General features: G+C 44.9%; 1 protein-coding gene across 1 annotated transcript in view; it reads right to left on the bottom strand.

The window, feature by feature from the left end:
* CSMD1 (CUB and Sushi multiple domains 1) overlaps positions 1 to 12,433 on the bottom strand; it is a 1,946,356-nt gene that overhangs the window by 681,339 nt on the left and 1,252,584 nt on the right. Inside the window, exon 8 of the mRNA XM_054023823.1 lies at positions 7,316 to 7,403. Within this exon, the coding sequence (XP_053879798.1) occupies positions 7,316 to 7,403 (88 nt within the window). The remainder of the gene's footprint in view (positions 1 to 7,315; positions 7,404 to 12,433) is intronic.

Below are 12,433 nucleotides of genomic sequence, written 5' to 3'. Positions count from 1 at the left end.
GCCAGGGAGGAGACAAGCCTCCAGGTGGATCTCGAGGTCGAGGCAGAAGTTCCAGAAATGGAGTGCCTCTTGGCAGAGAGCTGATGAGTGTGCTCCCACTTGCCTGTTGATGTAGAACATTGAGGCTGTGTTTTCCATCAGGACTCTCACCACCTTTCCTGATAGGTGGGGCAGGAAGTCCCCACATGCCAAGCAGACCGCTCTGAGTTCTTTGAAGTTTATGTGTAGTGCCTTCTCCTTCAAGGACTACATACCCTGGGTCTGAAGATCTACGAGATGCGCACCCCAGCAGAGGTCCGAGGCATCCAGGTCACTCGATTAAGTGAGGGGGGTTGTAAAACAGAACTCCCCCTTCTCCCCTGGGACCTTCTCGTGATTGGTCCACCATCGCAATGAGGTGAGTATCATTGGGGGGATAGTAACAGTCTTTTCCAGGTAATCCCTGGACCTGGAATAGACCATCATCTTCAGGGGCTGCATCCAGAGCCTGGCATGGCAGACAGGGTATGTGCAAGCTGCCATGTGGCCCCACAGATGCAGGCAGACCCTGGCTGTAGTCAGGGGGAACACAGACACTTCCATGATAAGGTCTGTCAATGTCCAAAACCTTCCTAGTGGCAGGAATGCTCTCGCACATGTTGAGTCGAGCACCACACCGCCTTGATGAATTCTATCCTTTGTACTGGAACTAACTTAGACTAACTCCCTGTAGGCCCAGGGAGCAGCACATGGCTTGCAGCACCGTAACATCCTTTTGGACCTGACACCTGGAACTGCCCTTGACCAGCCAGTCATTGAGACAGGGATAGATCTGGATACCCTAGCACCTGAGGTAAGCCGCCACCACCGACACGCACTTGATAAATACCTTTGGTACTGCTGCTGGGTCAAATGTAAAGACCATAAATTGTTAGTGTCTAATTGGAGCATGAATCGGAGAAAACGATCTTGTAAGATCGCTATGTGGAAGTATTCGTCCTTTAGGTTGAGGGCAGCATACCAATCTCCCGGATCCAGGGAGGGGATGATAGAGGCCAGGGAGACCATATGGAACTTCAGCTTCTTTAGGTACTTGTTGAGGTCTCACAGGTCCAGAATGGGATGTAGACCACCCTTGGGATTTAAAAAGTACCAGGAATAAAAATGCCTGTTCCTGCACTCGAGAGGAACTTCTTCCACCCCCCCCAATTGCAGCAACCCTTGAACCTTGTGTGAGGAGACTCACATAAGAAGGTCCCAGAAGAGGGATGGGGAAGGGAGTTGGGGCGGGGGTAGAAAAAAACCTGGAGGGTATAGCCCTGCACTACTGTGTTCAGGACCCAGCCGTCCGAGGTTATAGCAGTCCATGCAGGGAGGAAAAAGGAAAGGTGGTTGGAATAAACTGGGGAAGATGGATCCAGGGAATAGGCTGGTAGGTTGCCCTCAGATGCAGCCTCAAAACAGTCACTTGGCCCCCTGCTTATTTCAGGTGGAGCCCGACTGAACAGGGAGTGGATGAGGGTGGCTCGGGATGCGTTTGTAGCCATTGGCCTTCTTGTGAGGCAGGTCCTGCTGAGGCTGGCTCCCTTCTCCCCAAGGCTGTTGCAGTTTGAACCGCTTACATGCCAGGCTTGGGATGTACAGCCCCAGAGTTTTCAGGGCAGTATGGGAGTCCTTTAAACTGCGCAACTTGGTATCAGTCTGTTCTGCAAATAGGGCCTGGACATTGAAGGGAAGGTCCTGCATCGACTGCTGAGCCTCAGCGGACAAGCCTGAGAGGAGCAGCCAGGAAGCTCACTGCATGCAGATGGCAGAGGCCACGGTGTGGGCTCAGAGTCTACCGCGTCTGAAACTGCCTGGAGCGCCACTCTGGCTGCTGCCATGCTCTCCTCAAGAATTGCCTGGAATTCCTTCCTGGATCCTTCAGGGAGTGAAGCCTCAAACTTTGCCATGGTCTGCCACATGTTGTAATCATAGTGGCCAAGGAGGGCTTGGTGATAGGCTACTCTCAATTGCAGGCTGGAAGATGAATAAACTTGGCATCCAAAAAGATCTGGCCTCCTTGAGTCTTTGTTTTTGGGTCTTTGTCACCCCGGGTTGACCTTGCCTCAACCACCAGGGAATTGCGGGCCAGGTGGGAATAGAAGTACTCATGCCTCTTAGTTGGCACAAAGTACTTGCGCTCGACTCTTTTGCAGATGGGGCACAAGGAGGAGGGAGTCTGCCAAAGGGCAGTGGTAATCTTCAATACCCCTTCATGGGTGGGGGGTAAAGCCACCCTGGCAGGAGCCGAGGAGCAGAGGATGTCAAACAGGGAGTGCGAGGTCTCCTCCAACTCCTGCGACTGATGCCCCAGGTTAGATGCAGCCCTCTTCAATAGTTCCTGGTGCGCCTTAGCGTCATCCTGAGGAACTGGGTGAGGGGGCTCTGTGATAACCTTGTCTGGCAATGACAAGGATGATGCCAGTATCGCAGGAGCCATAACATCCATTGGTGGTCCAGCAGGCTGCTCCCCTGGGTCCTCCTGGACATATGGGATCCTTCCCCCCAAAGTCTCAGGCATGGGAGGGGATCAGGATGTTCAGGCCACTGGCCTGTCTGAGGCTCCTGACACTGAGCAGGCAGCCCGAGAAGGCTGGGTGAACACCCAGGGGTTCCATGAGTATCATTGTGCCGGCCACTGTGCTTGAGGTCATGGGATAGGTTTTGGTGCAGATGATGTAGGCGGCAGCACAGGCACAGGAGGCTGCTCCACAGTTAGGGAACCCTGTTCCGTGCTGGAGCTGTGACCGGAGCAGTCGCTACCCAGTAACCAGGATTGGTCAGAGCAATGGCTCTTATCTGACTGGTAGATGAGACGAATGTCTTGGTCGTGGCCTCAGGGACCAACTATGTTCGGCAGATCAGTGTCGGAAACCCAGCGATCTATGCCTTATGCTACCTGACCGGTAACAGGACGTTGAGTGGGACCAGGAGCTATCATGAGCCAGTTTCTGGGAGGAACTTCCTGAACATGGTGGTCCCCATCTTGGAGACCAATGATGGCGGGCGGGTGACTGGTGGCTTCAGTCCTCCAATCAATCCCGGGATCTGTATTGAGCTCTCAGCGATGCGAGGGGTTGGTCTTGGTGATCCTGCCGGGGGGTGCCTGCCCCGTGGGTCTGTGCCAGGCTACTGGTGAGATACACCTTGAATCCTGCTGTCAGTGCCCAAGTTACAGGGACTGAACAGGGTTCTGCTGAGCCTGACACTCTAACTCTGAGGCGTGATGGCTTTGGGTGGGTGAGTGATGGCGGGACGTCCCACGAGATGGGGAATGGTGCCACTGAGGTGGGGATGTATGCGGAGGTCCCAAGATGAGACTGGGGTACTGCCAGAACGAGTGTGAGTGGCACCAGAAGTACCAGGATCTCCTGAGCTGCCTGTAGGGCTTCAGGCATCAACGGCACCTGAAGCTGATGGAGGCCTGCACCGCTATCTGGAGTCGCAGGCAAGATATGGGATGGGCTGCACCACTCGACTTGAGCTGGGCCTGACTTCCCGAAGTGGGAGTTGAGCTGCCCGGCACGGGTCTTGGCTCACCCTCAAGCCTCTCATTTCCCTTGCAGGAAGTAGGAGATCTCCCCTCCCTGTCTTCTTCGGCTTCTTGGCCGAAGCTGCAGAGGGGGATCGGTGCCGGCTTGTGGACATTGTGTCAGAACACTGCGCACGGATGCCTCGGTGCTTGATTCCGAATCGGACTGTTGCTCCAGTGCTAGAGTAAGTGCCGACTCCATCAGGAGCGCTGTCAGGCGATTGTCCTGCTCCTTTTTCATCCTGGGTTTGATGGACTTACAAATACGACACTTGTTGCTTATGTGCCCTTTGCCAAAGCACCTTAGGCAGCTATTATGTGGATTGCTAATGGACTTTGGCCATTTGCAACAATCGCAGGGCTTAAAGCCTGGGAACCAGGGCATGTCCCATCCTCAGGGGAAGTCCTGTTTGGGACTAACGAAGGCTTTTAGGAACTACTACTAAGGGAAACTAATACTAACTCAACTACTAACTATATACAACTATATTACAGGTTTTACAAAGTTCGCAAGAACAGAGAACAAAACAATGCTAGCCAAAGCAGCAGATGTTTCAGCACCATCACTGGCAGCAAGAAGGAACTGAGGGTGGGGGGGAACTGGAGGCGCCCCTTATACTATGCCAGGCAGACATCACTCCAGATGGTGCCAGAGCCGGTACCCTACCGATACTGCTGAGGGAAAAACTTCCAGTACCGGTGCATCTGGCAAGCACACACACCAAATATGGAATGGACATGAGCAAGTACTCAAAGAAGAACATTAATATTCTAACTACTGAAGGCAAAGTGATATAAGGTATCAGCCAACATGTTTGTTTTCCACTATATCAGAATTTTGAAATCTAGAGTATTCAACAAAATGGTAACACTTCACTTCAGTTGATACAAAAAAATTAAAATGCACTTTTCTGTTTACAAATATTTTACCTGAGATGGTTAGAAGTAACATAACTATAACTGAAATAGACTAGAAGAAAAACGAAAGAGCTTCTCTATACTATCACACTATACATACTGTGTGTACTTGACAACACTTAGGATATTGTCAACTGTAATATTTCCTCTGCAGAGGCAGTCTTGAAACACATTTGTGGGGATCTTTCACACAGCAACAAAGGAGAAAAATATTTTTAAAATGGCGGAACAAGGATTGAAACCCCCCCCCAAAAAAAGACTGGAGACAAAGGGGTAGTTATAGTTCCCGAAACTACTTTTTCTGCCTAGCACCTTAGAATCTGAGCACCTTCCAGGTAAAAGCAATAGCAACAAAGTCTCTAGTGAGCATCATACAGCCTTTGGCTCTTGTCCCTTTAAGTGGCATAAAACACTACTTGGGGCAGGGAGTTTGGTTGGTTGGTTTTGGCTGATTGAAATAATCAACCAGATTTGTTTAATTTTTTTAATGTATTGTATTTTAAATTAGAGTACCCATTTTATAATAAATCTATAACTATTATAAGTGACTGTATATTACAGTCACTTACAAGTTTTTAAAGTGGAATGTCCCAAACACCCATCCTACCATGTTGCCTGGCTTTCCCAGTAGCTTTACCTTACCAGCTTTCTCATCCATTCTCCACTATACCCATCTTCTTTCCCTTCACATCCTTTCCCATTCCCCTTCTCTATCCTTTGCATGCACAGCAGGGTGAGAAAAGTACATCTCAGTCAAAGCTGCTTGAGAAGATGCCCAATAAACAAAACAAAACCAAAACCAAAACAAAAACAGTTTGTGGGAGGACTCAAATAGTAAATTGAAATAATTGCAGCTGCTTTCATGTTTATTTTATATGTGCAATATACATTTTTGTATTTTTCCTTAAAATTGGAGATTTCCCACCCCTCCCCCCATACTTACAGTCGTGGTCACAGGATGACACTACCCTTTCAGAGGGAGCAAGGCCAGTGCACCCATGCCTTATCAGTATGCACCAATTAACTGAGCTTAATTGAGGGCAACTGGGCTCTAGGTGGTGAGACCTACTGAGCTGGGGGGATCCAGGGAGACAGGGCCTGGGTCAGCCAGGAGAAGGACAGGAGGTGAGAGTTGCCAGAGTCAGGAGATTGATAGTGGTCCCAGGGGAAGTCTAAAGGCAGGAATGCAGCAAGAGGGTTTGCTGGATAGCATCCCCAAGCCAGGCCCAGAAGGATGAAGGTCAGGGAGCAGCAGAAGGATTTGCCTGCTGGCTCTAAGCCAAAGAGCCAGAGCCAAGACAAGGGAGCAGCAGAGTAACTTGCCTATTGATGTCTCCAGGACAGGAGACCTGAACCCATAGGAAGTATGACAGGGTCGAGTAGAGTGAGAATGCTGTCCTGGCAAGGATGCTCCCAGCAAAGAAGCTATGGGGATTCCCACTGGGAAGAGTGGAGTTGCACTTCAGCTGAAAGGACTGGGATAGCTGTCCAGGGACAGAAGACGACTGACAAAGTCTTGACATGGTCAAAGGTGCCAAGGTGTGATACGTGGGGTACTGTGGGACAAGATGTGAGCTGAACTTAAATTTGTACTTGGCGTAATGAATTGATTTTATGCTTGGACCTTTATTATGGACAATTTTGTATAAGGTTTTAACAATAAACCAGCCCCAAGAAGAGCATTATTGAAAGAGAAGATCCTGAAGTGAAGATATTGGGTTACCAGAAAGAGGAGACTGAGCAAATGTGTCATTCAGTGGCTTGCCACAGCGGGTGCTCCAGGAGGGGATGCCCTATGATAGGGGCTTTGTTTGCTTTATCAGGCCTTGGCTACACTTACCAGCTAGTTCGACGGCTGGAAATCGAAGTTCTGGGTTCGACTTATCGCGTCTAGTCTGGACGCGATAAGTCGAACCCGGAAGTGCTTGCCGTCGACTGCGGTACTCCAGCTCGGCGAGAGGAGTACCGCGGAGTCGACGGGGGAGCCTGCCTGCCGCGTGTGGACCAAGGTAAGTTCGAACTAAGGTACTTCGACTTCAGCTACGTTATTCACGTAGCTGAAGTTGCGTACCTTAGTTCGAATTAGGGGGGGTAGTGTAGACCAAGCCTTAGTCTATCAGTGTCACTAATATATCAGAGTTAAAAGCATTTTTTTGGTGTTTGTGTGAGTTCCTTCGGCTTTTTGTGAAGTAGTATTTTATTTAAAAAAATTGTTTTGATGAAGCAGAAGTGGGAAGTACAATATTTCTTGACAATCCACTGAATGATAATTAATCTTTTAAAAAAGAACAGGAGTACTTGTGGCACCTTAGAGACTAACAAATTTATTAGAGCATAAGCTTTCGTGGACTACAGCCCACTTCTTCGGATGCATCCGAAGAAGTGGGCTGTAGTCCACGAAAGCTTATGCTCTAATAAATTTGTTAGTCTCTAAGGTGCCACAAGTACTCCTGTTCTTCTTTTTGCGGATACAGACTAACACGGCTGTTACTCTGAAACTTGTCAATTAATCTTTTGTATTGCTAAGTAGCATTTGAAACCTGGAGGACACTACTTGATTCTAACTTCTAGCAAAGACCAAGTTGTGGGTGCTGACAGTGTTCCTTTCCATTTACAATGAGGACACTTAGATGTATTCTATAAAATCTCCACCATAATGCACTGTATATTTCCCAGAAACCTAGAAACAGAACTCAAACTCTGCAAGAATTGGAGCCTCTTCTAGCAACTTTCAGAAATGGTCTCTTTTGTAGCTTTTATGCAAACTGCATTCATCTGTAGTTTACCTTACACTTAAAAGCCCTTCCACTTCAACACACACACACACACACACACAGTTCCTACCTGAAGTCAGAGCCTGCTCTCTTCCCATTCTCAGGAATTCCAGGATCAGGACACATGTCAGATATGACTGCATCCCCACCTTGACTCACTGCAGTCAGAATTAAAAAAAAAAAAAAAAGGAAGAAGAAACAAAAAGGTTAGTCTTAAAACTAGGTAAATGATTCTTCACCCATCCACACTTAGAGTTCTACAGGAGGAACATTATCTATTTGCTCAGTATATTTTTCAGGAAGGTAATATAAATAAAGACAAAGTGCATCTTAATATACATTTGTTTCATAGATTTCAAGGCCAGAAGGGCCCATTTTGATAATCTAGCCCCGGGATCAGCAACTTTTGGCACACGGCCTGTCAGGGAAATCCGTTGGCGGGCCGGGACAGTTTGTTTACCTGCAGCGTGTGCAGGTTCGGCCGATCGCCCCCACTGGCCGCGGTTTGCCGTTCCAAGACAATGGGGGCCGCAGGAAGCGGTGACCCAGCTGGTGCCACTTCCCTCAGCTCTCATCAGCCAGGAATGGTGAACTGCGGCCACTGGGAGCTATGAGCGGTCGTACCTGCAGACGCTCAGATAAAAAAAGTGTCTCACGGCCCTCCAGGGGCTTATCCTGAACAAGCCGTGAACCAAGTTTGGAAACCCCTGTTATAGACTAATCAAGTTGCTCCTTAACCTTTTTTGTTAGGTAAATTGATTTTGCTTCTTGAGTTCAGGCATGTTTTCAATCTTTTAACCATTCTCGTGGTTTTTCTCTGAACCCTCTCTAATTTATCAAAATCCTTCTTCAACTGTGGGAACCAGAAATGGACACAGTATTCCAGCAACAGTTGCACCAGTGCTAAATACAGAAATAAAATAACCTCTTGACTTGTACTAGAGATTCCCGGTTCATGCATCCAAGGATAATTCCAGAGAGTGTTGCATTATCCACCGTGAGCCCCAAATCATTTTCAGAGTACTTCTTCCAGGCTAGAGTCCCCCATCTTTTAAGTTGGGCTTACAGTCTTTGTTCTAGATGTATACATTTAGCCATATTAAAAATAGATATTATTTGCATAAGGCCAGCATACCAAGAAATCCAGATCACTGTGAATCAGTGACATATCCTCATTATTTAGTGCTCCCCCGATTTGTGTGTCATCTGCAAACTTATCAGTGTTTAAGTTTTCCATCCAGTGCATTAATAAAAATGTTAAAATGATAAAGGACCAAGAATCAATCCCTGTGGGACCCCACTAGAAACATGTGTTCAATGGAATATTATATTGATTTACTCCTGGCTAACTCAGAAATATGTGAAAGCGCTAAAGCTGCTTGAAGTCTCCATTGTGCCCTTCCCCCCACATCAGGTAGAATAGAGAATAGGGTCCTCCCCCCCACACACACACACAGATGTTATAGACAAATTTGTATAAAGTTATGGTCCTCACAAAACTAAGACTGATTTTACTTGTAAAGTGTGTGACTGTTTTTATCTTCCATCTCGAAAGTGGTAACTTAGTGGTTTATGTAATATTCTTAAATATTACATTGATTACAAATATAGAGATAAAGGCATACAAAATACCTTTACAGTTAATGGCCTTCACAAAAATGAATATAAATACAGTCAGTCTGTCGCTCTCGGTCTATCACATACACACACCTTCCCTTTCTTCTTTGCTTCCTTCCATGAAGGATAGAAGGGGGGGCGGGGGGAGTCATCTTCAGAATTTCTGAAAACCCTTTAAGGATAAGATAGTACTCCCTTCCTGAATATAGACAGTGTACTTAGTTGGAATGTTTTAGCAGCACAGAATGAATTAGACAGGCCTGAGTGGATTACAGATGACAGAAGACAGCATTACGATTGAGAGGTGATGGGAGATTAGATGTAAATTTCTCAAGCAGTGATAGGCTTTTGAATGGAATAAGGTGGCATAGAGGAAGCATGGTGACAAACAGGTTATGTACAATCAGAAGATAAGAGCTATAAATCCTGACTGCCTGTTCCAGCAGAATCATGGGCAATTAATTTATCTGAAAGCTAAAGCTTTATACAAGATGAGAAATATTCATGGAAATCAATTCATATAAAAAAGGCATTGCAGTGCTACAAAAATACAGCTAAGTAAAAAGCTCTTGTAAGTGCAGAATTGCTTGCCCCAAGTATAGCTTCCTCCTAAAACTGATAAAATTGCAATAATTATGGTACATTTAAATGTCTGAATCACCTCCATTCTTGTCTCAGAGATGCAATGATTTTAAAGATATAGAAAATAGCAACACCCACCAGCCTATCAGAGTTAAAAACTGTATTTATCTCCTTTCTCTGTCTATGATACAGTATATTGTCTGTTCCAAAAATGTTCTTCAAAATCAGCTGATGAAAGATTATGATAATGTGAGAGATGTATTTCCGGATATAGCTTAAAAAGGAACATTCTAGCTGTGAAACATAACAGCTAACTTAAAGGAAGTTCCTTCCTGGTATATTGTGACATAAATCAAATTGTTATGAGTAAAAATTCAATTCTGGAGCTTCTGACTCACAGTATTTCCATATCAGTGTATGCAATGTGAACATTTTGTCTATCCAAGGTGACGACCAAGGAAACATTTCCAGGCTAAGGGCCTGATCCTCCAGTAGTTAATTTATGCAAATAAGTCTTATTAACTACTTATGTGAATATGAATTATCCCATGTCAGCATTGTGATTAAGAATGAGACAAACTAGTTCATAAACAAAAATACTATTTGTTCTTAGAGTTCAATTTTGCTAGCTACATTTATTCTTTCAGAAGAGTTCATATCTAAATATACATACAAAGTTTGTTACAAGAGTAAATTTTAAAAGCATGGTTATGGTGAGAAAACTGCCCTTGCTAAACTAACCACTTCTTGTTGCATATATGCTTCTAACAATCTCTAATCTTCGTATATTTCCTCAGGTTTCTGACAAAGTCAAGTATTTACTACTGTCATAAGAACATAAGAATGGCCCTACTGGGTCAAACCAAAGGTCCATCTAGCCTAGTATCCAGTCTTCTGACAGTGGCCAATGCCGGGTGCCCCCAAGGGAATGAACAGAACAGGTAATCACCAAGTGATCCATTCCCAGTTGCCAATTCCCAGCTTCTGGCAAGCACAGTTATAATGACACTTCTATGTTAGAGTAAGCTGGATTCTATTCTGTCTCACAACATCCCCTGGCAATGAGTTCTGCAGGTTGACTGTGCGTCATGTGAAGAAGTACTTCCTTTTGTTAGTTTTAAATCTGCTGCCTATTAATTTCATTGGGTGACCCTGCTTCTTGTATTATGTGAAAGGGTAAATAGTACTTCACACCATCCATGATTCATATCCTCTCACCCCTCAGCTGTCTCTCTTCCAAGCTGACCAGTCCCAGTCTTTTTAATCTCTCCTCATGTAGATGCTGTTCCATATGCTTACTCATTTTTATTGTCCCTCTCTGTACCTATTCTATTTCTAGTATATATATTTAAGATGGGGGTGACCAGAACTTCACACAGTATTCAAGGTATGGATGTATCATGGATTTATACAGTGGCCAAGCATGTTTCAATGCAAAACCTGATATTCATGCACAGGAAATGTATAACTTTTTAAATATCTGGTTTTTCTCTGGAAAACACCATCACGTTTTTAGTGAAAATGTGCCTGTTTTCACTTTCAAATGGGCCAGATTCAAAGACGAAAACCACAAGTCAACGGGTTCACAGTGTCTCCATACAGATGGTATTTGATTCATTCAGATACCACAGGATTTGGATGTTCTATAGTGAAAGAACCACTATTTAGTCAATTGAAATGGAACTTTCCCTAACCCCCAATGAATGTTCTCCACAAGAGAAGTCTTCCAGAATTTTCCTCTTCACCACAGCCCTTTCTCCTGACATTTACAAATACTTCTATGTGAGGGTGGATCCAGTCCAGTGTTCACCCAGAGGTATACTGCTCCTTTAAATGTGGTAGGGATCATACATCTGGGATCTACCACATCTTGCAGTACAGGATTTGTTAAACATGGTCCAAGGGCTTAGTTTATGTTTTGCACTAGGGAATATCAAACATCTTGTTACAGTCTGTAGAGGCATGCTATGTTGTCATAACAAAATAACTCCTGTTCCTTGCACAACACAAGCTTGTCTATCTTACTTTTCCAGGTTGTTGGGTGGAGGGGGGGAAGGGAGGAGAAAAAACAAATTGCTCAAATTAAATCAAGTCATTTATTACCTTCAGTAGTTTAGATGTCTTGAAGGTTCTCTATAAATTTTTAAATATTCAGATGTACAACAAATATTTTGCTGGTTAACATTGGGATATTTACCCAGAATTTGCCCTTTTCAAACACTTCCCTCCATTTTTCAATAATTATTTCTCCAGTATCAAGATTTTTGACCTCACTTCTACTGAAAACTTTTGAAAGACACATAAGTGGCTAAAGACACACGTCTAAAACTCTCATCATCTCACATCTTGTTACCACAATATGCTTTTCTTTGGCCTTGATAAATGAGTCTTGCCTCATTCACATCCATTCAGAATATTGCTGCAAAGATCATTCTCTTAACCTGTTTATGTCATCTGTCTCTTAACATTCCTCCACCAGTTCCTCCTTCTCTATCCCATCAAACAATAGATGCGAGTTTTCACTTTCAAAGTGTTTCAGGGCCTAATCCTATACTAGCTAGCATCTCTCAATCAGTATCAAAATGTTGACCCCCCACACACACACCCCCTCCCATTGATCCAGGATGCCAGCCTCCATCACCACTTGTTAAATTTTTCAAAACAGACACCTTCATCCTTTATCCCATGATACCCCTCACAGTTGGGAGAATCTCCCTATTAACATTTGCAAAGCTATGTCATCATCCTTCAAAACCCTTTTTTCATATCTCCTGTGATGTCTACAAAAATACTTGACAACAGTAGGCTATTGGTGTGCTGAGACTACCATTTTTTGTGTTGACCGATATTGTCTAACTGTGTTGTGGTACTCCACAGTGTAACCACCTCTTGTCTCATGTTTTATTTATATTGGAAACTATTTGAAGCAGGGGCAACCTTTTTTGTTCTGAGTTTGTACAGTGCCTAGTCCAAGACTATGGCTCCTATG

This window comes from Malaclemys terrapin, chromosome 3, assembly GCF_027887155.1.
Source record: "Malaclemys terrapin pileata isolate rMalTer1 chromosome 3, rMalTer1.hap1, whole genome shotgun sequence".
Lineage (NCBI taxonomy): Eukaryota > Metazoa > Chordata > Testudines > Emydidae > Malaclemys > Malaclemys terrapin.
This window is presented reverse-complemented; position numbering and strand designations above follow the sequence as displayed.